Raw genomic sequence first — 27,810 nt, forward strand, 5'->3', positions numbered from 1 at the left:
TCTCTGACCATCTCCGGTACCATGTCTGCAGTCTCTGACCATCTCCGGTACCATGTCTGCAGTCTCTGACCATCTCCTAGCTATAAATACAACAAGCTTTCCCTTTTTTCAGCAGTAATTGTTGTATATTGTTGCCAATTCTGATAAAGCAAGCTGCATTTCCCTGGGATTTTTTTTTTGTTCTTATTATTATGTTCTGTTCAGTTTCTGTTTTGTGCATTCACAATTCCAGCTCAATACCTGCTGCTGACCCAGGAAGCAGCCACTGATAGGGAGGAGCAGCAGCGCACATTGAGGAGTTTTGTCCCTCGCGGAGTCCCGTAGCTCTAACTATTCCCTATGGATGTGCAGTACAGCCGACGGCCGGAAGGGGGCTCTTCCAGGATCGCGGTGACGTCAGCTGGGACATTCCTTTCCGGTGGGCGGGGCCGCGTCTCCCGGTCGGCAGTGGCGGCCATGTTGGGCAGCGGGAGGTGGAGGCGGTGAGCCCGGTGTTTGGTTCGGTGGGGATTTAGCGTTGAGGAGGCAGTATGTCGGCCAAGGTTCGGCTGAAGCGGCTGGAGCAGCTGCTGCTGGACGGGCCGCAGAGGAATGAAGCGGCGCTCAGTGTGGAGACTCTGCTGGACGTTCTGCTCTGCCTGTACACCGAGTGCAGCAACACAACACTCCGCCGGGACAAGTATGTCACCGAGTTCCTGGACTGGGGTGAGTGCGACCATGGGTGTGGGGGCATCAGAGCCATGCAGGGAGGGTGCAATGGGTGGGCAACATGCAGGGGGGGTGCAATGGGTGGGCAACATGCAGGGGGTGTGCCAGGCCCAATATACACGGGGCATTGTATACACATGGTGCTGGGTGCCACCCTGGGTGAGCCTGTATACAGAAGCTGGCAGGGATGGCACTGAATATCAGAGAATGCCAAAGGTGAGTGCTGGGTATATTACAGAATGGAGAGTGCCATGTACTATGACTTGGTGGGCATCATATATAAAGGGTGATGAATGCCACATTAGGAGGACACAGTGGGCATGGTATGCAGAGGGTGCTGGGTGCTACCCTGGCAGAGCTTTGTATACAGAGGGTGGCACTGAATATCAGAGAATGGCAAGTACATGGGTATCTTACAGAATGGGCATGGAATGGACGGTGCCAGGTACCATGACAAGGTTGGCACAGTGGGTATTGTATATGCATTGTTTATTTATATGTGTGCCACACTAGGAGGACACAGTGGACACTGTATACAGAGGGTGTTGAGTGCCACCCTGGGAGATCTTTGTATCCAGAAGGTGGCAGCAATGGCACTGAATATTAGAGAGAATGCCAAGGACGAGTGCTGGGTATATTACAAAATGGGCATTGAATGGAGAGTGCCAGGCACCATGACAAGGTGGGCATCATATACAGAGGGTGCTGGGTGCCACCCTGGGAAAGCCTTGTCAGGGATGGCACTGGACATCATAAAGAGATAATTTTACATACCATACATATGGGGCACAGTGGGCACCATACATTGCTGGGTATCTCACAAGAAGGACATAGTATGGACAGTGTACTGGGTACCGGTACCAGGGCACAATAAGCAATATTTATAGAGGGTGATGAGTACCACACTAGGAGAGCACAGTGGGCATCTTATATAGTGGATTCTGGGTACTACAGTGAGAGAGCCCTGTATGCCCAGCTTTGGTGCTGGATATCAGAGTGCCACATACCCTGCACTCTCCCTGTATGGTGCCCATGTATCTTGCAGAAAGGGCATAGTAGAGAAAGTCTGCGAGGTACAATGACATGGAGGGCACAGTGTGCATCATATAAATGGGGTGCTGGGTACCATATTGGACGAGCTATGTATACAAAATTAGCAGGGATGGCATTGGACATCGTAAAGAGATAGGGCACTGTGGGCAAGATAGAGGGAGAGTGTTGGGTATCACAAAAGGGCATAGTAAAGAGAGTGAGTATAGTGTGTGTGCCATGTACAGTGACAATGAGGACACAATAGACACTGTATAGAAGATGATGGGCACTATATAGAAGATGATGGGCACTATAGTGGAATGGCATAATATGGTGAAGATACAGGGTATGGTACTGGGCACCATGAAATATAATCAGGCATTGTGCCAGGTACCGTGCTTGGCAGGTGCCAGGAATGAAGAATATGGAGACTTCATACTTTATGCAGAAAGAGCTCAGTGAAAATGATCTTGTAAAGGTGTGAGGAACTAAACAAGGTGGGCGCTGTGGGCACCATGTAGAGAAGCACAAAGCATCATAAAGAGCACAGCTGGCGAAATAAAGATGTGACAAATGCTATATAGAGAGGGCACTGTGGGCACCATGTAGAGAAACTGGCAGGGAGGGCTTAGAATAGTAAGATGCTTGGGAGTGGGCACTGTGGGTGACCGAGCATTCCAGGTACTATAAAGGCAAGGTACTGTGTTAGAAAAGAGAACAGCTGACCAAGTACTGATGTGACAGACACCATGTAGAGAGGGCACTTTGGGCATCATAAAAAGATGGTTTAAAATACCACACAGAGAAGTCGTATGCTAGAGAACAGACAGACCTAGAGAGTCAAGACCTGTGAATTTTGTATAGCGTGGGCATATAGCAGAAGGAGTTGGTTGGACAATATGGTGTGCACCATTGGCATAGAAGGAATTCACGGGGGTATCTCTCAGGGTAGTGCCATACATAGAATGAGGTCATTCCAGATGACAGACACAGGAAGGAGGAAATGATGCAGGGGTTGCACATAGAGGCACCACACATGTAGGACATAAAATCCAGAAGACACAATGGGTATCGTACGGATAAGTCATAGGAAGGATGTCCCATAGGAAATGATTTGGAGCTTTATTGCAGGGGGGCCGGGGGTTATATGTGAGGCATCACACAGGAAATGGGATGTAGGACACGTGAGGTTCAGGAACATCACCAACATACTACTGAGGGGTCATCCGGGGCAACGCACCAATTATATATATAATAGGAGTTGCCCTGGATGGTTTTTGCAGGACGAGGGCACTTTAGACAGGAAATGTATGGTTTGGCATTGTGGGCAAGCTGGCATTGTGATGGGTCTGTGGCATTCTGATGGCAGCTGGAGAAATAATACAGAAACTACTGACGTTGACTCTACATTGTGGTCTTTGCACAATTTTTTTGCTTTTTAAAGCCCCGTACAGCCTGGTGATAGTAAGACCGGAAGTTGTGTTGGGGTGACAGATTATCTCCTGGATCAAACACCCACATAATGCCAATCATATTGAAACTTAAATTCACGTAAATTGTCAGCCGTTGCTTATTTTGTAACCACTTGTCATCGTTTTATCTGTCTGTATTTGCTGCATATTTGATTTCCTTACACTTGTTGTTGCTGGATTTGCTGTACTCTGGCTCGTCGAGCTGTCATTTCAGGCGTCTCTGTGGTTTACATTGAGATTGCTGCTGCTTGTTTACAATGTCCTTTGACTAGAAAGACGTGTCTGGGATGTGAGCGCGGCACAAGTGACTTAATCCTCTTAAAAGTGTAAATCCACCTTTGTCTAACTTTCTAGCTAATTTTGCAGGCCAGAGATGTCACAATCCTTGAGTGCTATTTATTACCTGTCTGGGGATGTGGGGGGTCAGGTAAGGACGTGCTTTTCCAAAAGTTCTATAAGTGTGATCAGAATCTCGGTAACATTCAATAAGGTGATGCAGACTTGCTGTGATAAGAATAGAGGAAGTCAGTGATTTTGCATAGCGTTCCTATTGATTCCCGGCCACCCTGTGCAATAATAGCTGCAAATCAAGGAAGTGCTGGACAGGAGCGTGCAATAGGTCTGCACTGTGTTTATGGCTGCTGTGGTGCTTAGGAGAAGCTTTAAATCTTAGCAGTATCTTCCAAGGAAATCCAAATTTTATGTTTTGTTTGCAGTTCTTTATGTTCTGAGATGTCTTGTGTTGCCACACCTTCAACTGTTATATATATAATATACCTGGATGAGCCTATTCTGATTTATATCAATGCCCAAGTTCCTGAGAGATTTACTCGCTCTATTTGTCCTGGTTGCCATTGCAGTGTTCTACTGTCGGGGATCTTCTATTCTAGCCAACAAAAACACCATGAAGTTTTGTACTTTTACATATTCAGTGTTCTCCCCGACACCACACGGCACTTTACAGTAACCACCTGGCTGTTTTTGGGTACTTACTAAAATGTCGGGTCATGATAGAGGGGCTGCTACCCACTTACATCCTGTTCCCACCCAGCTTAAAACATTTCTGGGGAGAATACTGCATTGGTACAACAAGCAATAGTGATGGAAAATCCAAAATGTAAGCCTGTGCTTCCAATGAGAACCTTTGTTTCATTGACAACTGGGATACCAGATATCTTCCTTTAATGTCTCCAGGACCGGAAGTGGAATAAACTCTCATTGGGAATTGGGCAGCAATGAATAAATCTACAGGGATCCATATTCTAATTAACACAAACAAGATAAGCCTTTATACACTTTTACGCATTCAGTGTTCTCCTGGCCCCTTTTAGCTGGGCACACCGCCCGGCACTTTTCAGTCACCACCCGGCTTGAGTGAGTTGGGTCACAATTCAGAGGCTGCCACCCACTTAGAATTTCGTCGCACCCAGCTGGGCTGAACTCATTGATATTGATATTGATGATATTCATTGTATCTTGTATAGAATGCTCAGGTTTTTACAACTTGAAAAACTTTTTTTGGTGCTGTTTAAAGCGTCCAAAAAATGTTGAATGACCCTTTAGGTTTCTATAGGAAAGCTGAACCTACTTCTATTACCAGGCTTATTTATTAAAACACTCCAAGAATTCCGTTTTCTGGACACATTTGGCTCTGTTTTTGTATATCATAATTTATTATTCTCAAAACTATTTTTGCTGGTTGTTAATCGTAGCGTTACTTTTCTGAATCATTTTGTTACAATGTGATGTTTCCAAGCCCAGCCTACATCTGGTTCCATGTAAGTGCAGGGTGTCTGGAATCTCTTCCTGTAAATGTTTACTATACCTATAGAGCTCCTTCCCCGAACGCCTGCAAGTTTTCAGTAAATTTAAGCCTCATGACATCTCCTTGTCTGCAGACTTAATGCAAAGGAAAATATGCATGGATACATGAGGAAATTGCTGAGGAGCGTATAACGAGCAGCTGGACACGCTTTGAGTGCTGTATACAGATCTGAACCCAGGGCTGACATTCAGTCACATTCTTGTAGTTTGATTGATGGCAGTGTCTTGGAAAGTACTATGTATGTCTTATATATGGTAGCAGGAATGTCCTGGATAATTCTATGTATGTTGTATATATGGTAGTACGATACTAGTACGGTAGTCCTGGAAAGTGCTATGTACAGTTAGGTTCATAAATATTTGGACAGAGACAACTTTTTTCTCATTTTGGTTCTGTACATTACCACAATTAATTTTAAATGAAACAACTCAGATGCAGTTGAACTGCAGACTTTCAGCTTCAATTCAGTGGGTTGAACAAAAAGATTGCATAAAAATGTGAGGAACTAAAGCCTTTTATTTACACAATCACTTCATTTCAGGGGCTCAACAGTAATTGGACAATTGACTCAAAGTCTATTTCATGGGCTGGTGTAGGCAACTCTTTCGTTATGTCATTATCAATTAAGCAGATAAAAGGCCTGGAGTTGATTTGAGCGGGGGTGCTTGTATGTGGACGATTTTGCTGTGAACAGACAACATGCGGTCAGCATGCAGGTGAAACAAGCCATCCATAAGCTGCAAAAACAGAAAAAAACAATCCGAGAAATTACTACAATATTAGGAGTGGCAAAATCTACAGTTTTGTACAACATAAGAAATAAAGGACTGGTGAACTCAGCAACGCCAAAAGACCTGGACGTCCACGGAAGACAACAGTGGTGGATTATGGCAGAATCATTTTCCATGGTGAAGAGAAACCCCTTCAAAACAGCCAACCAAGTGACCAACACTCTCCAGGAAGTAGGCATATCGGTATCCAAGTCTACCATAAAGAGAAGACTGCATGAAAGTAAATACAGAGGGTGCACTGCAAGGTGCATGGCACGCATAAGCCTCAAGAAGAGAAAGGCTAGCTTGGACTTTGCTGAAAAACATCTAAAAAAGCCAGCACTGTTCTGGCAAAACATTCTTTGGACAGATGAAACCAAGATCAACCTTTCCCAGAATGATGGCAAGAAAAAAGTATAGAGAAGGTGTGGAACATCTCATGATCCAAAGCATAGCACATCATCTGTAAAACATGGCGGAGGCAGTGTGATGGCTTGGGCATGCATGGCTGCCATGGCACTGGGACACTAGTGTTTATCCATGATGTGACACAGGACAGAAGCAGCCGAATGAATTCTGAGGTGTTCAGAGACATACTGTCTGCTCAAATCCAGCTAAATGCAGTCACATTGATTGGAAGGCATTTCATAATACAGATGGACAATGACCCAAAACATACAGCCAAAGCAACCCAGCAGTTTATTAAAGCAAAGTCGAATATTCTTGAATGGCCAAGTCACTTGCATTTCACTTGTTGAAGACTAAACTTCGGACAGAAAGGCCCACAAACAAACAGCAACTGAAAGCCGCTGCAGTAAAGGCCTGGCAGAGCATTAAAAAGGAGGATACCCAGCATCTGGTGATGTCCATGAGTTCAACACTACAGGCTGTCATTGCCAGCAAAGAGTTTTCAACCAAGTATTAGAAATCAACATTTTATTTTCAGCTTTTTAATTTGTCCAATTACTTTGGAGCCCCTGAAATGAATTGATTGTGATTTTTATGCAATCTTTCTGTTCAACCCACTGAATTAAAGTTGAAAGTCTGCAGTTCAACTGCATCTGAGTTGTTTCATTTAAAATTAATTGTAATGTACAGAAAAAGTTATCTCTGTCCAAATATTTATGTATGTAGTATACATGGTGGTAGGAATGTCCTGGAAAGTTCTATGTGTGTAGTATATATGGTGGTAGGAATGTCTTGGAAAGCATTGTATATATGTGTGTTTATAGTAGAAGGATTTCTAAAAGCGCACACTCAGGGACTGTCGTGTGGATTCTGACTTTAATACCAAGAGGTACTGACTTGGGTTGAGTTTTCCAAATCAGACTTTTCAGATTTCTCTGGCTTTATGCTTGGTCTAGGTTTGTGGTTTGCACCATGCTACCATGGAGCCTACATCTCACCTGGTGCATCAATACCTAGGTCAGTTTTTATCAACATTTTCACATGGGAAATGACCTTTCATGTCTTCAGGGAACCCCTCCTATAATTACTATATCACAGCTCACAGTACATTAGTGTGGTGGTCAGTGGGATGAATTCTTCTTACATTGCTGGCCATTGGGAAGAATTGCCAGCCTTGCAGATAGCCAAAAAGATCATTGGAGTCACTTAAACTGACCTGAGAGTCATCAATTGCTCATTCTCAAGGAACCCATAGAAACTTCTGGTGGAACCCTTGAGATTTATGGAACCCTGATTGGGGTACGCTGATGTAGGTTGTAGTTATCCCAACCATTATAAAGCAGGAGCAGTTTGTGATAAAACAAAAATGGCAAAAAAACAGGAAAACAATGGTTGTTGATGTTGCGCCATCCTAGAGATTCTGAGATCTGATTCTTCTCATGTGATATATCAATCTTTTTCCAATGGCCGCCCCATCATTTACATCTGGTAGGGATGTTTTCATAGCATCTGGTGTATCTTGTTCTGGTCTGTCCATATCATCTTGCTCTGGTGTGTCTGTGTCATCCAATGTTTAGTCTATCACAGTCTGTGTCTCTGTGAAGCCCACAACTACTGATATGTCCACACTGCCCTATTTAGGATTTATTTGTCCAACATTTTGGTAAGGAAGGGGGCTGATAGTGGTATGGGGAGTAATAGTGGTGGATCATGACTAAAGTTTACTGCTCACTTTTTGAGAGTTGGGTATGATGAGGGTTATTTGTTTGGTTAAAAATAAGAATTCAAAGTTTTAGGAGAATTATTTTTAGAGATAGTGTTCAGGTAGGGATTCTGCAGACCAGCGTTTCTCCAGATGTTGCTAGGGGTTCCTTGAGCATGTGCCACTCAGGTCACATTAAATGATCCCCAATGATCTTTTTGGCTATAAGGGTGTAAAAGTGATGTGATCCCTACTGATTTACTTTGCTAACTGTGAGCTATGGATATAGTAATTATAGAGCAGGGTTTCCTATTGACCTGAATGTTATTTCAAGGATTCTCCCAAGGTTGCTAAAGGCTGCTTTAGACACTAAAGATGATCATTACCCATTTCACCCATTGTTGGCACTGATGGCTTTGATGAGTCCATATCTACCATCGACGTGCCAGTGGTGCACTTTGCAACGGCTGTGTACCTATGTATGGGCTCCCTTGAAGGTGTGCCCGTCCTATGGGTCCTTTGCATGATGATCATCCAGGACACACGTCTCCATATGTGCCACTTTAGTTGGCTTGCACAGTGGTTCCTTGTCTTCTAAAGAATTATTACCCCAGGAGTGATCTGTATGTTAAAAATAGTTTTCACCTTCATTTTAAATCCCTTTTTATAATTAAAAAAATGTAATCTAGCTAGTACAATCCTATAACATAAGTGCTCTTTATTTTGCTGTATTAGTGTTATATTTCACCTAGAAATAGTACTTGGTAGATTTATTATTTTTCCACCTAATCTCAGATTCTGCACTCAGAATAAATTTGAGTGTCAGGACAAGGGTTGACCTAACATTTTCTCTATCTCAGTTCCTGTTCTACAAGGCCTAGCAGTTGGTTTACTCGGTCATACCATTGACCCGCTCTATCGTACTGTGATTGCAATGTTGATTTGGCACACATTGCTGGGGTGATACTGAACGCAGGTAACACGGCGCAATAACCAATTGCACATCCTACTTCCTCTTCCTGCCCATCCCAGTTCTGGAAGGTGTCCTATAATCTCTGGAATTTCTGTGAGCAATTTCTCTAAGCTGCTGTGTATACACACCGACTGCAGCAGACACAACACAGGGATTCAGCGCATTAAACACCATTCCTCATTGTGTTGATGATGAAGTGGTTTACAATCTACCTGAAGTTATACAGAAAATGTTCAGCTGCAACTTAGATGTGCAACTCCTTTGGTTCATTACTTATCTTTGGCTGGGTAAACACGTGCAATGCTTCTTGTCTGATAATCGGCTCAGGGCTGATATCAGACGGAATCTTGCATGTGTACAGCGCTTGTAGTCCATCATCCAAACAACCGTCCTGGCGGATCCACCGACGATAAAAGACGATCTTAAAGCAAGTAAAGGAGGAGAACGGGTTGTCGCTCCATCATTCTCCCAATCCTCTCCATAGAGCAGAATGGAGCTGTTCATTCATGCATTGTGCAGTCGTTAGTCGTTGGAAAGGATCGTGAAAGATTATTGCAATTATTGCACGTGTGTGCATAGCCTTTCTCCCCCTTCCAACAATCTTCATTGTGCCTTTTATTTGTAAAGCATCCCCACTGGGTTTCCTTATCCCATGTACACCGGTCATTACCCCATTGATTTCTATTTTTATTAATGATGGCCTCCAGCATGCCTTCGCCCTTTGGGGCTTTTTTTTTTTTTTACCTTCAAAAGGATCTGTATTTCTGTCCTGTGATTTACACAGACCTGATACAAAGTACAGCCAGTCTCCTCATAAGGATGCAGGTAATAAACTCATTGTGGTAAATCTTCCGAATTATTGATAAAAGAGGAGCAACAACGAATAATCTCTTCTCTCTGCTCTCTCTTACTGTCAGTAGGGTCAGTGTCAGCACGGGATCATAAAGCCCAACCTGGTTGACCTATAGCTCTTCCCTGTTTTCTCCCAGTCTGGAGATTCTGGATACAGATTACCAAGAGGCTCAAATTAGTTCATCTTCATCTGTTTATACTTATAGTTTCGTTTATTGCTGTTTTTATTTCTACCTGGCGTTCAGTTTTAAGCAGAGTTGCTGTGTTTGCTGGATAACAGCCCATTGCATTTTCTCATTAGTGGGCTAGAATTCATCTTTATACCGCAGCAACGCAAACTTAACATGTGTATTGCCTTTTTTCCCCATTGAGTGGTAATGGAACCCTCAGCCAGGTTTATTGCTCTGTGCCCCCTCAGTGCTAAGATCCACTGGTGTCCATTGTTCTTTGGGCAGAAGGTAAATGTAAAGTTGAATCCATGTTAGAATCTCAGAATCAGCATGGAGTTTTTTGCAGCTTCTCTCTGTGTTTATGTGCATTTCCTCCGGGTACTCCAGTTTCCTCCCACATTCCAAAAACATGCAGTTAGGTTAATTGGTTTCCCCTCAAATTGACCTTAGACTGTGACATGTGACATGTGACTATGGTAGGGACATTAGATTGTGAACCTCTTTAAGGGACAGCTAGTGACATGACTATGGACTTTGTACAGCGCTGCGTAATATGTCGGCACTATATAAATGCTAGTTAATAATAGTAATAACAGAACAGGAGATGATGGTAAGTAGTCTCCTGTAACATCTGTTTAGGTCAGCCTTCTGCTACCTTTTTACCATTGAGGAACCTGTAAAATAGTTTGGGGAACCACTGCTAAAACCCGTCTAGTCTTTCAAATTGGTGATTAGGAATAAATGGTGCCTGCAAAACCACCTTTATAGGCAACTAAAACCACATTGAAGTCATGTAGCTGGCTCTTCCAAGTGGTGTTGGCCCTTTAACTGTGCCGGCATCATGAATGGGAGGTCAATCGGCCACAGTTCAAGGAAACTCTAGCAATTTCTAGATGAACCCTGGTTGAGAATTGCTGATCTTGGTGGTGGATTTCCTTCACTTGGTGGAAATCTCATCTCACATCCTGTTGCTTATCCATGGCAGGAAGTGAATGGAAATCTCCCCAGCAGGGCAAGGACAGGAAAAAAAATGACCATTGTGAAGCTGTCCTTACTTTTTCCATTACAAGCGCAAAGTTTTGGCAATATATAAACTTCAATAACCCTCCAGAATGAAGTGCCTTGTGTTTGGTGCTTGCAAGTCTTTGAAGTGCTGTACCTGCATATATTATGCTGGCTGTTCTAACAGACTGAAGTATTATTTGTATACACACAAAGTCCTTTGAAAGTAAATATTATTCAGCAGATGCTTTGTATGTTATGAATGTACCTGGCTTCTTAAGGATGATAAATGCAGACTGATGGAGGAAAATATCAGCCCATGCCAGAAGAGATGGCTTTACAGTAATGCTTTTTCCTTTTTTTAACAAACCTGAACTGATAATGGAAGAACCATAAGAGTTCTGGACAGAACGTGCAGTAACATTTCAGCAAATCCTGTGCCCAAAATACGAGCTGGAGGCAGGAAATTTTATTTCCTGTTTATAGGGATTGGAATAACACAACACTTTAGGGAGGTGTAAACTTTGCTTTCAAGGTTACGACTGTGTAGTTTGCTTGGACTTGTAATGTTTTGTTGTAATTAGTAAAAATTCAGAGTTAAAAGACTGCTCGATCCAGACAAGAAAAGATGCAGCTGATGTCAAGAATTGGTATTATAGGTCAGGAATTATAAAATTATACCTATGGTCCTCACCGCTTGCTGTAGACTGCATTGGAACGTTATAAACTGCTACTTCTCCACCTACTCGCAGTGGCATAAGTTCAAGTTAAAGCTGATTTCTAGTCTTCCCTTTAGTTTTGCACAATTGTACAAATTCATCTTTTGGACTAACTCTGATTTCACTGCACACTTGCAATATACAGTAGAAGCTGCAGCAAATCAGATAGAGCATGCCTCATTTCCTGGTTAGGTAATATCCAGCCTCCGTTATTCCTTTTTATGGATTATAGTTCCTGCAATCATGGCTGCTGAGCATCACACATAAGCGATAACACCTTTTTTCAGGAAGCTTTCTACAACACCCTTACTCCTCCCACCATTTGTAATCATGCTGCATTGCATAGAGAAGCATAAGGACTTAGTATGGATGTAAAATAAAAAGCTGCAGGCAGGTTACCTATTAATGGACAGGTGATGTCTCTTCTGCAATTACAAAAAAGTTACCTCCCCTTTGCTTTATTTTTTCTTGTTGACTAACTCCAGTTTCAGCATTTTCATTCGGTCCTTTAAAGCAAAACTAAACCCAATCAATACTCACCCCTTTCCGTGGCAGGCAAAGACTTTTTTTTCCTTTCCAGGCGCCACCAGCTTTTCCCTTCCATATCCCAATCTTTGGCCATTTTAGGTGGCCGGGCCGGATGATGCAACTCTCTCTAAGGCACCCGCAAGGCAAGCCAGAATGCTAATGCTCAGCAAAATTTGACAGCTAGGCTGTGATCAGGCAGGTAAGAATAGTTATCAACTCCCATGCTTGTGCACAACACAGTGTTCAACCCAGAATTTATTTTAAAGCTGTGTGGGAAGAAATTGTAGACAGGTGGCCTCCTCTTTATTGTGACCTAACTCTTCAGTAATCTTCCAAAAACAGCCGGGTGATTACTGAAAAGTGCTGGGTGGTGCGCCCAGCTACAAGGGTCTGGGGAGAACACTGCAGAAGTTAATTCATTTTAGGCAGCCGCCTATAGCGGTGGCATACAGTGAGCTGTGCATGCGCAGCCTACTGTACATCATAGAGTAGATTGCAACAAGCAGGTTTGTTTTATTGCTGAAGGACATTGCTTATCCCTTTTGCAATAAGGAACCTGCCTGCTCACAACTTTTTAGGTACAGCTTTGCTTGAAGAAGTGCAAATTTCCCCAAAACATTTTGATAGGACTTTCCAGAAGATTGGAGACTGGTATGCACACCATGGAGGGCCTGCTTTATGTTCATGCCCATGGTTTTTGAATTGTTATCCAACAAGTTTGCATAGGTGTGACTGTCAGGTGTCCACAATCCATGCCCATACAGTATGTGCGCATATGCTTTACCTTTCCTATGGCCGACATTCAGAATCTCTGTGCAGTTCTCCAAACAGTGACCTAAAAGTTAATCATGTACATTTTGGTTTCTTCAGCTTCTCCCCCCCCCTGTAATTATGTGTTAAATGGCGTGTGACCGGAGTAATCACCAGCAGCCGTCATCCAAGTGACCTCTCTTATAGAAAGTGTGCGGTCACATCTGTGTGTTGCAGTGGCCTCTCCGTAGTTAATGCATCACTCAACGATAAAAGCCGGGTGACAGATGGCACTGCCATTAAAGGATGGACGGAAATGACATCCGACACGGAGAGGAATCCATAGACTTCTGTGCTCAGGATCCAAGGTGTGTACAAGTCAGGGATGTAATACATCAGATTGTATTTCTGGAAGAAAAAAAAAAATAATTGTCTTCTAATTATAGCTGAATCTGCTCAAATAGAGAAATACATGTAAAGATTCTGCTTTACCCACAAAGGATTTGTATTTCCATTTTCTGAAATTTACACGGCAGTTTCTAGCAAGGTTAGGACCTGATCTTTCTGTCTTTTACTTAGAGGTCTCCTTCCCGGCCCCATGTAGGGATTGGGCAACATGTTCTGAGTGCTGCATTAGCTGCTTGAGCTGTTTCTTCTGTCTTGCTCTGAGCTCTGTTGTACAGACTGTACTGGGGAATTTAGGATCACAATTTCTTGCTACTTGGCTTAAAAAAAAAAATTCTAGGTTCAACACTGGGCTGTATCGTTGCATGGTGTCACACTGAGCAGTCTACAATGCTTTTCTCTCACATTATTCAATGCACATGGGTGCCAAAGACGGTGGCCATACCATGGTATGCCGATGTAGCCACCCTTTACAAAGAAAGTGCTGGAATGCTAGAAGCATTTATACCCATGGCACCTCTATATATACGTATACATGAAATGGTGCAGTACATTTTTTTTATATATACATACTCCTTTTGCTGGACAATAGATCTGTGTCCAGTACATAAATTTGATCTAATGTTGTTCTGGAGAACTAGTCTTGCCTGTATCCATTCTTCCTAATTGAGCCCCGTGGAAAGAGGCCGGTTAATATTTAATAAGACTAATGTACTTAAAGCACTCCGTACCATAAGCAGGGTTAGTGTGTCAGATGACCATTTCCTCTAAGGCAATAGATATAAATAAAACAGCGCAGGGGGTATTTTAAGGAGAACTCTATAGAATGGCAAGCGTCAAATCCAAGCACATCATATAACTATAAGGCTGGGGGTTTTCTTTGTTTCCTTGTAGCCAATCCTGGATTAGAATAGGTGAGAGAATTCTTTGGTTGCTTGGAGGTAAGCAGGACCACATGTCATTTCAATAAAAAGCACCCTAAAACAGCCAGGTGGTTACTGAAAGGTGCTGGGTGGTGCGCCCAGCTAAAAGGAGAACACTGAATATGTCTGATTCCAGGTCCACTTTAACTTTCTTTTGAATACACCCTCAATAAATCCTTTGGATTGCTGCACTGAGCATCTCCACAGCTTCCCCATCCCTTTCTCATCTCTTTATAATGCGCTATTAAAACTGTTACCACCCTGCAACGATTAGCGTTTTACAATTGTTTTGCATCACCATTTACGTTGCTTTCATGGCGTTACGTTGCTTTCTCTTTTACAAGTGTTTTTATGACTGTTTACTTTACACATAATATAGTTATATAGGTGCAGGCGGAACCTGTTGATAACTAATGACACACAAAAGCAATCTGGCACAAATATTATCTTTGCTAATTGGGTAATAAACTCAATGGAGCAATCGAATTGCATATCCAGCTAAAAGCCCCCTCCTGTTTTACTAACTCACTGACTTGGATTTCTAATATAAATGTAGAACGTGCCCTAGGAAAGGTTAGCTGAGCTTATTTAGCCATTGCTGGGAGGAGGAACAGGGAGAGCTGAGATGCTGAGCTAGTTTTGCAAAGGGAGAGCTGAACTACTGAGAGAAAAAAATGACGTTGATTCTTTTTCTGTCCATTTTAAGAATTAATTGCTTCATAGTGTTTGTACCTACAGAAGTTGTGATGATGGAAGGGGCTCCATTTAAAGCTTGTTTGGTCTGCATTGCTAACATTGCATTGCATTATTAAGAATTTGCATAAATGTTTCTTCCTGTGCAGTGACCTGACATCTAAAACTTTATCAGCCTTTTCTGTTCTCTTCTGAGCAATACAGAAAACCAACCCTAAATCTGTGTTATGGAGAAGAGGGGAGCGAGGAAGTATTATTGCCCAACAAACTTCTTATTAGCAGGCTGTTCACCACGTGTCGGTGTCAACCAGTCTGCAACCACCCCAAATCCCTGCCATTCATTGAAATAATTGCAGGAGGTAACTCTTTGCACATTTATTTGCAGTCACATTGCAGTACAGTTTTCCAGAAGATTCATGCAGCTTCTCAGGGTGATCTGCCGCTTATCTGCTTCCATAAACCGCTCTTAAATGCTTTTGCAAGTGGCTGAAACGTGTTTCCGAGTAGTTTGGAGCAGAGATTTCATGGTGCATTGTGGTCAATGCAAGTGCAGCCAACTTCATCCAGGTTTCAGATGCCTAGCAAGACATGTGCATCTCCGGTAATTGTGAAGCGTGCTGTTACCGACATGACAAACTGAACCATTGGGTGATAACGCTGCTCCTCCACATGCTGAATCCCCTGATGAAATTAAAGGAAATTCTCAAAGTGACAGCAGCCACCACATCTAAAGTTTTGCTCGTGGCTGAGACATTCTTTAATCCAAAATTCTGCCCTTCCATTAGACCTGAGCTTTTGATTTAAACCTCAGAGGAAAAAAATGTAAACATAAGTTGATTGAGAATCATCACCATTACAGGAATACATTTTTTTTTCCTTTCAGGATTTCTCTTGGAGCACCATCAATTGTTGATTTGTAGCAGGCCTTCCATGGCTGACAGCTGGCCTAACTTAATGGATTAGGAAAGATCGGTCAGAACTGCCTCCCAGATGTCTCAGTGGGGCCTTGTAGGTTGCTGATTCTCCCTAGATGAAGCCCAATAAATTTTTAATGTTCTGAGTTTCTAAAATATGTCGCCATCCATGGCCGTCAAGAGGTTAACTGCAGCTTCCCAGGAAGTAGGTAGAACAGGAAAAGGAAGCAATCACTTCAGCAGCTGACAACCTCTGACCTCCATTGTTTAACAGGCCTGGTAGGTCAGCTCTGCACTGCATGTATTTCGGATAAGGAGGTTAGCTTGGTGCATATCTCCCCTTAGTTTGCTCTCAGCAGGAGATTTGTAAAATGTTGTAAAGAAAAATATTTGTGCTTTTTTTTTTCGCATCCCCAGCCAAAAATGCCTAATGGCTGTAATAAGTGCACGTGTCCCCAAAAATCTTTTTTATCTTATGGGTACATGTTTCATCCTTGTCACCTCTCATAATGTGTAACTACTAAATCAAGATTCTCCATTTTTGTATATTAATTTGCCAGGCCCTCCAATAAACAGTATATACAATTAAGGCAAAAATAGAGAAAGAGGATTTTATGGTAGAGTTTACATATAAAGGTGTGAATTAAACAATATTATTTCTAGATAAACCTCAACTGGACTGTTTGTAAAACAGAGAATAAGGTTTTATGAAAAAGTGACTTAACTCGTTTCGCTGTTAGGCTTCCTCAGGACATCACAAAGACTTTAGGTTTGGTGAATAGTGAGATTGGATGGAGAGTTTAATGATTCTTCAAGGGGAAGGTAGGTGTTAGGACTTGTTTGGAGTTCCCAGATTAGGCAGGGGTCCAGGGAGCTTAGTTTGGTTTATTCTATGTAGAGGTTGTGGAAGTTCCAATAGTAGGAGGCAGAGTGGCAACAATTCACACTGTGTTAACAGCTTCATTCTAAATCATACAAAAGCACTGTTTCATAAACAGTTGATTTTAATACATTTCTTATCTTCAGCTTTTTTATGCTTTGTTGCATCTAATTGCTAATGATCTCGTGCAGCCTTTTTTCAGCCCTTTTCTATCTACATGTCTTTTTATGTCGTAGTTGTCTGCAGTGGACAATGACTGACCAATGTGTGTGGGTCAAGCTTCCATCAGACATCCAATGTGATGTGTGACAACATAGGAGTGCGGCTAGGGAACAGGAACAGAGAGTTGTCTCCTTAATTAGACAATCCTCAAAATCAAGCTTCATAGTAGGACCACGAAATATTATTTTATTGTAAGTTACTAAAGCGAAAATGTTGAAAATTAGCTTTGAAAAGGGATTAGTGTTTTAGTGTGATTTGGGTTTTTGTGTCTGCTATGCATTCTAAATGACACATTGAGGCAACTTAGCTCAATGCATGTGTGTTGCAGTTCACCTCAATGCACAAGTAATCAAATACTGCAGTGAAAAAAAAGGTAAATTTCTGTTTGTTTTCTCCCTCTCTAATGCATTTACAGTGCCTACCATGCTAAATGTTAATGTGTTACATGCACCAAAATGGACAGCTGCAGTGTTCTCCCCAGAATTATTTTAAGCTGCATGGAAGAAGCTGTAGGTGGGCGACAGCCCCTGTATTGTGACCCAACTTTTTAGTAACTGGCCAGAAGCAACCGGGTGATTACTAAAAGTGATGGTGCACGAAATTTCATCTCTCTTCCTTTCATGTGTCCAGCACAGGAAGAAAAGTTAAATCTACCCAAGGGGTGCGGGTCAGCAATAGAAGTTTAGCTACTGTTCTCTTCCTTAAATTCCCATTCAATATATCATGTTGCAGTCACACACCCTTTCACATGTCAGACCTCACTAATAACCTAATCATTGTGTGTGTTATGAATTATTCTTTTGGCTGTAATCTGCTGGTAGATTTTAATAAGCAATGAAACATAATTAAGCTGAGCCTCCGGCACTGAACTTGTATGAAGCTGAAGTCCCAATCAATGACACTCAGAAAACCTTCCTCAACTAGGCTGCAAGTGATGAGAAACATTTCTAAACTGTTAAAAACCACACTGTCTATATGTAAAATTAATTTGATGTTGTTCACAGAAATTACATTATTCTTCCTCTTTACACATGTGATATGATTGCGTGTAAAGGACAGCGGGCCTTTATGTGCTTTGCTATGGTCTGAGAAGTGAATGAATAAAATACCAATTAGTCAAGGAATAATATACAGAATGACTCCTAGATACAAACAGGTTTTCCCTGCTGCCTTGTGTGCAGGATAGAGGCTTGATTGGGGAGGGGGGTGGTTTGCATGACTTGCAGAAGAAATCTTTTGCTATACACAGCTGAGGTTGTGGGTGATCTTAAGAGTGGAGCTGATCTGTAACATCTTGTAACTCTTTATTGACCAAGACAAACTCTGCTGTTGTTTCTTTTTGCATATCAAAGCACAGCTTGCTCCAGAAGTTATTGTATGTCTAGGCTTCATAAAGTTTTTTTTTTATTTCTTTGCTTTATATGTGATTAACTCACAGTGAGGATTTTATACAGTAACTGACACCACACTGCCTAATCATATGTTGAGACAAACATCTGTCCTAATTGCATTTATGAAAATAATGTACCTGGTCTGACTTACATACAAATTCAACGTAAGAACAGACCCTATCTCGTATGTATCCCGGGGACTACCTGTATATATGTAATTTGTGTTTAATTTATATATATATATATATATATATATATATATATCAATTTCTGGTTGCATGGCATTTCTCGGGGCAGATGCCATTTTGCTGCTACCATTGACGAAACTTGCATGTATTGCATTGAAACAGCCTCTTGCAGTCTCCCATCAGCAGCCTTAGGGTGACAACACAGGAGCCCATTAAAGCAAAACTAAACCCATGTCACTCAACTGTCTCCACTCCTTCTCAGGATGCCGCCATCTTCTGTTCTGGTGGACAATTCTTTGGCTGTCTTGATTGGCCAGGCTGAGTTGACATAACTCCCATGTACCCACACAGGAGTTCATCCCTGTTCATTTCTGGGTATCCTGAATCTGGCATCTGAAGCTGACTATGTGCATGCGCAGCCCAACTTTTTGCCAGAAACCCGCAGCAATCCGGCAGGTAATAGGGGTTGTTGCAGGAGGGACATAGCCTGTCCCTTTCTGTAATAATGACCTGCCTGATCGGGTATTTCTAAAAGTGGAATTTTAGTTTTGCTTTACTATGTTAATGGAATCTGACTTGTATATATTTCTATATATTATATATATTTGGAGATCCTAGGCTGGCTGTGCTATCTGGTATGAGTGCCTTGATCACAACACTGGCTGAACATTGTCTGGTTACATTCAACATAGGGTGCATTTACCGGTAGCTGTTTAATTGGATTAATTTTTGATCCATTTTTCAAAATCTCTCCGTGATGGTTTCAAACACTTGGGTCCTGTGTTTGGTTTCCATCACCGACCTCTGCATGGGGTTTGTGTGGCATTCCTCCGGGTGCTCTGGTTTTGATCTTAGATTCTCGAAAGCAAAACGTTAGGTTTATTATCCGGCCATAGCCAGTGTCAGATTGTAATGGAGATATTTGATTACAATATCCTTTGTTTGGATTTTCTGAGTGCTTTGTAAAATTCTGCAGAATTTTTTCTTCTTCTTAGTTCTAAAAAAAGAATCAAATCTGCCGATTGGTCAGCTCTTCGGTTCCTTGTGCCGCTAACATAAGCCACATGCACAGAGCCCAGCGTGTTACAGCTGGAGGCCACAGGTTGCTGGGGCCAGATTTAGCTCCTGTCGAAATTGTTGCGGCTTAATAAGCGGAATATTACAGCCTCCATACGGCGGCTTTTAGAATAATGAGGCTCCTGATTAAATTGTGCATGGTTCTGATCAGCTGTAACGGTGCAGAGTTTCATTTGGCTTTAATGACCGGTGATGAATTGCCTCCGTCTCTCCAATGTGACTGGCACTGTACGGACTCCATGTATTTCATCTAAAGGGGATGTGAGGTCCACAAGAGGAAATTCCTGATCTCAGGATCTGTGCTATGGCATAATAGCCAGGAAGGAGCGGAAGCCAGAACCTCCGTGAAAACCGAGCGTGCAGCTGCAGCCCAGGGACCAAACAGGATGCTGACATGTGTTACAAGGAAGTGCCTATATATCTCTCTCCATCAAATGGCAGCAGAACGTCGTGATGCACAGGATAAGCATCTTATAATGTATGAATGAGACTTCCATACCCTTCCCTGTATGGGACGTTGGTGATTTCACGCTTTTGCATTGTGAGCAATCAGTTAAAGGAAATGCTTGCAAATGCTTTGTAGGCTTTTGCAAGCAGCCACAAATGTCTGGTGCAATGTTTCTCAACCTTTTTTAACCATTGGGGGGACCCTTGAAATAACTTTCAGGTCTTCAGGGAATCCCTTTTAAAATTACTATATCCACACCTCACAGTGTAATAACATGATGGTCAGTGGGAAGAATTCATTTTTCATTGCGAGCCATTGGGAAGAATGTCACCCTTCCAGATAGCCAAAAAGATCATTGGTGTCACTACACTGACCTGAGAGCCACAAACTGCTAATTGCTCCAGGAACCCCTAGAAACTTCTGCGGGAACCCTTGGGATTTATGGAACCCTGATTGAGATACACTGGAGTAGTTTGTAGTTATCCCAACCATTATAAAGCAGGAGCAGTTTCTGAAAAAACAAAAATGGCAAAAAAACAGGAAAACAAAAATGGTTGTTGGATGTTGCTCCATCCTAGAGATTCTGAGATCTGATTCTTCTCATGTGATATATCAATCTTTTTCCAATGGAACCCCCAGCAACCTCTGGAGGAACCTTGGTTGGAAAAGGCTGGTCTAGCACACAGGCGATCTGGCATTGATTGTAGTCTTTGGAAGTGACTGTGGTGGCAAACTGCCCCTAAACCCCACATGTAGCGTCCAGAAAAAAAAGGCCTGGCTGCTTTCTACCACCTAAAAAATAATGAAAGGACCCATTCATGCTAATGTTAACCATTGTTTGCAAGTACCTTTGAAAGGGTAAAACTTCAGAAGCATCAACAGCTCATACTACATGAAATTGCTTATACTGCATCCATGAACTTGTAATTATATATTAAGGATGATGTGTACTTAGCACCAGATATGTTTTCATGTTAGGTCCATGCATGCAAATATAAATGATCACAGTACTCCCCTGACAAAATCACCTTCTTTCTTCCAGGGACAGAATTAATTGTTAGCAATGACCCTGAAGGTAAAGTCATGTAGTTCCTGCATTCATTGCATTTCTTAGCTCTACACACAAATATCTGACACATATTGGCCTTCCTGCTGCAGCCTCTCACTTTGTGTGAATTGCTGCAAAGCTACATGTCTGCTGTCTAATCACTGGGGGAGAAGAGATTAAAGAAATGCTTTCTTGTTATTGTTTTATAATATGAATGGTCAGAAATGTATTCATTTTGAAAGGCCCTCTTCAATAACAAAGAAGTTTTATTTTTCCTTTTGACTCCTTAAAGATGATACAGCTGGTAGTCAAAGATGACGACTGTGCGACACGATAAAACTCCGCCACCCTCTTTGTTTCCAGAATCTGCCTCTGTGCAGTACCTGGGTGTGTTTTCAAAGGCACATGTCAGATATTGACATTTAAAGAGCAGACTGACCAGCTGCTCCAGGCACACCCTTACTGTAAGCAAACCAAATTAGGCCATTTTCTCATTTTGACTGCTACAGGTAAAGCCTTTGCTGGCCTTTGTGTTCTAAAGCTGCAGCTGATATGCAAAAATAAACACACAAGGGAAAGTTTGGCTTCCCACCTGAGCAGCACCTGTCACCTATGTTATGTCCTCAAGATGTGCACACCTTGTCATGCTTGCATGCTTAAGATAGGAAAATATTGTCTGATTTTTTGTGAACCTGCGATTTGCTCTTGCAGGACAAAGCAACAGGTTTCCGTTATAGAATGCGGAATCTAACTGTCCTTTGCACAGCCATTGATCTGTTTATTGTTGGGAATGTAAAGGAACTCATGGGATAGCACTCGGCCAATCACTAAACCTCAGCGCTGTCACCTTAGATCCCCATACCTGGAAATACCAGATTTGTCTTTGGGGAGATAAATATAACATGTTGGGGACAGTTTTAGAGTGAAAGAGTGAAACTTGTACAACAAGAAAAAAAATCACCTAACTTTACCTGTGAAAAGCCCCCAATCCTTCCACAAACTGAACCCAGAGGTGTCACGGCTTCCCTCCTTCCAGCGCTTGTCGTTTCCTCCAGCACCATCATCTTTTCTGGATTCTTCCTCACGTCCTCTGAACCTGGGGTGACGTGTCTTTCTCCAAATGTAAAAGAAAAAACAAAGTGCCCATCTCACACATACACGCGCGTAGTACATGAGAGGAAACCCCCTTGATGATACATGGGATCCCAGGCATGTGCAGAAGGAGCAGCCCATAGCCTCCTGGGATATGTGAAGTATCCTAGGAGGCTACAGGTTTTCTTTTAGTTTTTTTAGCACTGCAAAGGTAAAGACAGAAAGGGTTGAGACGTCTCCCAAAAAAGAAGGAAAAAAACATATTTTTTCATTATATAAAAGTAATAGCCACCTTTTTATGTAATGTAAAAGATGTGATGATAGGTCCACTTTATGAGCTCGTATACACATGTTCAGTGTTCAACCCAGAAAATATTTTGGTGGGAAGAAATTATAGGCGGGTGGCAACCCCTGCATTGTGACCCAACTCTTAAGTAACCACCCAAAAACAGCCTGGTGGTTACTGAACAGTGCCGGTTCCTGCGCCCACCTAAAAGGGGCAGGGGAGAACACTGATATTTGTGTTGGCATCAGAGTTGCTTTTCTTACCAGGCATACCAGTTATTGGGAATACAACTTCAAGCAGCTTGCAAGTAAATAAAAAGTAGAAGCGGAAGCATTTTGTCTGAAAGCATTCTGCTTTTTACTTACACCCTTAAAGCAGAAATAAACTCTTTGTATACTCACCTGTCCCCTTTCTTTTGCGCTCACCGCCATCTTCTTCCTTCTACTCTTCACTGAATGTATTTTCGGTGTCTTGGTTGTAACCCCGCTTACACGCACAGGATTCCTTCATTCCCAGCAGCCACAAAGGAAGCCAGGATGTGCCAGGTGTAATGGCAACCAACGCTAAGCTGAGCAACTTTATTTCTGCCTAATGTATCTTATTAGGTTTTATAGAATGCATCAATGTAAGTATTTGTGTAAAATAAATTACATTGAATTAATTAAAACGATTAGCTTGTGTATAAAGGGAGATTTGTGCAGAACACCAAAGACTGTGTTGACTGTCAACTCTTGATAGAGTTTATCATTGTGGCAAATACTTTTTTCGATCCGGGGCAATCCCTATGGTTTGGCACTTTTTGTTTTTACTACATACAATCAGACTTTCTCAGGGACCTCATTGGGGTTAGTAGGGCAATTGAGTGTTGTCAATACTTTAGCAGTCTTTTGATTTACTTTGAACTTTGCTCTTTTCGCTCCTCCAATGACCTACTAATGACTTCCTCACTCATAACCTCATCACACGCACAGCTACAAGACTTCTCGAGCTGACCCGACTCTTTGGAATGGTCTGCCTCGTCCTATTCGGCTTGCTTTCACTTTCTGCTTATTTAAAAGAGCACTCAAAACCCAACGCTTCATCCTCACCTACCTGTCGTCTTCTCTCTTTTAAAACCCTCACTACTTCCCACCATTCTATATCTGCCTCCCATTGTGTGCTACTTCCCCCACCTCCTAGATTGTAAGCTCTTCAGGGCAGGGTCCTCTCCTCCTCCTATGTCACTGTCTGTATCATTTGCAACTCCTATTTATTATACAGCGCTGCGTAATATTTTGGCACTATATAAATCCTGTTAATAATAACTTCTGCCTTGATCTTACAAACAATTAAAACTAACCAAGGCATCTGATCCTTCCCTTTTGGATTTACATACACCTAAAGCCAAAAGTAAGGCAGTCCCTATGGTACACTGTTAGTTTTCTCTTCTGTCAGCAAAGTAAAATAGATTGGTTGCATGCACCGTGCATGAGAGGCTGTCAAAACTGGACAGTGGCTGCTTACTTACCCCTAAGTATAGGTAAAAGTCATTATGTATTTTATTAAACAATATCCTGCTTTGGAATAATATGGGAATGCTCCAATAATTCAGTTAGTTGAATCTTGGGATGAGAAATCCTGAACTCCGTACCCTGTGTTTTTTTTACTGCTCCTGCTTTTCAGGGTGGAGCTGAGACCGCAATCTTACCTGCGCTGAGTCATTTTGCAAATAAAAAAAAATGATCCTGTTTGAGCTTGCATTAGTGCTTGCTCGAATCCATGGCATCAGCTTCTGCCACCGCAGTTTTCATGTGTGCACCGACCAATCATTCAGGAATGAAAGGGATGATTGTGGTTTTCCTGGGTGTGATCCCAGCATTGCCCTCCTCTACCTTATTTGCTGCATGTTATACTTTCAAGGGAACCTGTCAGGACAGATATGGGAGCCTAAGAGGAAAAACAGGTGCATTCCTGCAAAACATTTACACATCCCAATGCTGCATTCATCCATAATTCCAGTGAGAGACATAATTTCCAATAGTGAGCTGATAACTTCACGTTTGCTATATTGCAGTGTTGTCAAGCCTTAAAAGTGCTGCAAAAGCAGCATTATTGCTCAAGGCTTTCTAGTTCACTCTGCTGGAGCCATTCTAGGAACCAGGATTCCTTTCTTACTAAACTTTATCCTTCAGCTCAGGGAGGCAAAATGTGTTGAAGTGTAATCTTGCAGGGACTGCCATCAACTGTAAATAATATTTTGGGAATGCAGAAGTGATTGTGGACCAACACCTCCACATGTCATCTCCTTGCAATAAGGGTGAGTTGTTCTGTAGTCCAGCAAGCATGAACATGGGTAAGGCTGACTACTGGTGCCAAGCTGGATGTTGTTCTTTTTAGACTTATCAACAGGCAATATTGCAATCATCTTCTATAAAAGCCACCTGAGAGATGATTCTCTACTCGGCCCACCAGGGAAGCTGGAAAAACCCCTTTTACCCCTCATTTAGTTTTCTTCTCACCATCCAAAGATATCGAATTCAATATTTTAGATTTTAATGAGACAAAACATGGAAAAATAGCATGCATTGCTGAAATGTACTGATTCGTTTTTGTTATATTTTGGCCCTTCATCTGCAGTCTGGGTGACAATGTACGGGGTTAATTGGGGCAGAACATTGTCACCGTATATTAAGAAGATCCTGAACAAAGCAGAATCAGCTTTTTTTTGTTCTTTTTATGGAAGCTAAATAATTAAAAGTTTACATAATAGGCATGTAAAATTTAGTGAATGCAATGGCTAGGAGTTTTCTCTTTACCTGTAGGCTGCATACACACATGCAGTAATTGTCGTTGGAAAGGATCTTTCACGATCCTTCCCAACGCCAAAAGACTGAACGATGCATAGACATTGTGATGCACATACAGCACCATTCTGCTCTATGGAGAGGGGAGTAAGAGGGAGCGACACCTGGCTGCACTTTCCCCCCTTCACTTTCATTACGATCGTTCCTTGTATGTTGTCTTTGGATCCGCCAGGGCGGACAACTGAATGATGGACGACGAGCACTGTACACACGCCAGATTCCCGTACGATATCAGCCTTGAGGTGAATTTTGGACAAGAATCATCTGCCGTATGTATGTAGTCTGTTTCTTGCTTTTAAAGAGAGCTATAAACATTCCAGGAGTCTTTATAGTGCTGTATAGTTTAATGTTTAAGTCTTGCTCACTTTTGTTTAACGTGAACCAATACATAAAAGTTAAAATGTAGCAGTGTTTACGGTCTTGATGTCATGTAGTTGACATTTAGTCTTGCAAGATCTTTTTGCTTTTTTTTTTTTTTTTGCTTTTGTGAATATTGTTTATATTCTAGTATTCTAGGAATTATAAGTCACTTACTGCAATCTAAAGTTCAAGCAATTAGACTTCAGATGTGGTTTCCTTAGAGACAAAGGTATGTCGGCTCCCTTAAAAAGTGACTGACTTTAGGAAAAAAATGTTTCATGTTGCAGACTCATTCAGTGTTTAAGTGGAACTCCATCATTGGGCAAAACCCCACTGCTGCTACCAGGTTATGGGGAGGTATTGCATCCAGACATGTTTGTACCAGTGCTGGTTGGTATAGATGGTAAAGCTGCTATCCTGCATCACATGCCATTTTAATATAAACACCAGTATCAATAGGCAGTACTATTTTAAATTCCTGGATTCATCAGTAAGGGATTTGTAGTTTTGTCCACCATGTGTAGAGCCATTGGGGGTACTGTTGTCCCTGCCTACGGTTCCTCCAGCTCAGTGCTCCCCAACCCCAGGGCCATAGACCGATGAGTTGAGGGCTGCGGGCCCTCTTTGCACTACTTTGGAGCTGGTGGCGGTGGGTGCTTCTCTCCTTGCACTGTTGTACACTAGCTGTTTGGAGTGACAGAGCGGTGAATGTGGGGCTGGCACTTCTTCGCCATTCCCAGCTAGATGAGTGGTGTAGGCTGTACATGTACCAGGCCATGGCAAAAGTTTGTTCTGTGTTGGGCCCCGCTATCGAAAGTTGGGGACCACGGATCAAGTGCCTTCATACAACCCAAACCTGTACAGATCGCTTTCGATCCAATCTTGAACCTGGTGTGCGTATGGTGCATTATTGTGGCAGAAACACTGGAATCCCGATTGGTCTCAGAAATTTATATGACTAGAATGTGCTGGCAATATGTAAATAAATATAATTCATAATGATAGTTCCTGTAAGGACCATCTACCCTTTCTAACAATTCTGTTTGGTCTACTTGCTCTTAGTTTGAACAATTTGTAGATTATGGTTGTTTAAAGATCTGCCTTCCCTGTTATTATTCCCTTTTAAAATCAATTTTTTTCTCTCTTTTTTTTTTTTTTTTTTTTACAGCAAAACCTTTCACTCAGCTACTGAAGGGAATGCAACTCCATCGAGATGACTTTGAGATTATAAAAGTTATTGGTCGAGGAGCATTTGGAGAGGTAAGGCGGCTTTCTGTTCCGTTGCCTATAGTCATTGGCGGTATATTTGGGGTAGTTGGAACGTTTTTTGTGGCCCAACTTTTGTTGGATCACAGCCAATTTAAGCTTCTCAGGCTGTTTTCACCAAAATAACAATGGTTACTTGCTACTTATTTTTTACAACTATTTGATGGATGCCAGTGGAACGGGATCATCACAGCAACACAAAAGATTTATTCAGGGTGTATTTCAAAAAAACGTTATAAAGTGGACCTGGAATCAGACATATGAAATGTTCTCCCCAGCCCCTTTTAGCTGGGTGCACCACCCGACACTTTTCAATACCCACCCGGCTTTTTTTGGGTTGTTACTGAAAAGTTAGGTCAAAATACAGGGGCTGCCACCCACCTACAATTTCTTCCCACCCATACTTCTAGCTCAAAGAACAACACTGATCTAGTAGTCACAACAGGAGTGCGGGAAATTTTTCTTTTTTACACTGGAAAGATTCTCCAAAGTTCCCCATGCTGACGGAACACACAAAAAGTGAGAAATTTTTCCAAATGGGTCACAGAAGGCAATAGAACCATTCCCTCTTGAAAGACTTTCATCCCTTTTCGAAATACTTCAGCTAACCGTGTTTGTGAAATGTGGTTATGGACTTGAGTCAGTTTTAGGTCATGGAAAGTATGAGGAATGTACAGCATACTAGCAGGGAGTTGTGTGATGTCTCACAGGTTAAGACACTCTAATCAACACTTTTGATTCTGGTTTCACCCTTAAAGATTGCGACACATATAACATTTTGTGCCGGAGCCTTATCATTTGGCACCATAGTGCAAAAAAACTTCCTGTCTTGCCAACATTCCAAGGACACCTGAGAGATTTTG

At 42.1% G+C, this 27,810-nt stretch overlaps 1 protein-coding gene across 4 annotated transcripts in view; it reads left to right on the forward strand.

The window, feature by feature from the left end:
- Positions 1 to 429: 429 nt before the first annotated feature.
- The window catches only part of CDC42BPB (CDC42 binding protein kinase beta), an 81,225-nt gene continuing 53,844 nt past the window's right edge, over positions 430 to 27,810 (forward strand). For all 4 annotated transcript variants that reach the window (XM_072428299.1, XM_072428301.1, XM_072428302.1 and 1 more), the window contains exons 1-2: positions 430 to 705; positions 26,850 to 26,941. In XM_072428299.1, coding sequence (XP_072284400.1) covers positions 531 to 705; positions 26,850 to 26,941 — 267 coding nt within the window. In that variant the 5' untranslated portion in view covers positions 430 to 530. The remainder of the gene's footprint in view (positions 706 to 26,849; positions 26,942 to 27,810) is intronic.

The sequence above is a fragment of the Pyxicephalus adspersus genome, chromosome 12 (assembly GCF_032062135.1).
Source record: "Pyxicephalus adspersus chromosome 12, UCB_Pads_2.0, whole genome shotgun sequence".
NCBI lineage: Eukaryota > Metazoa > Chordata > Amphibia > Anura > Pyxicephalidae > Pyxicephalus > Pyxicephalus adspersus.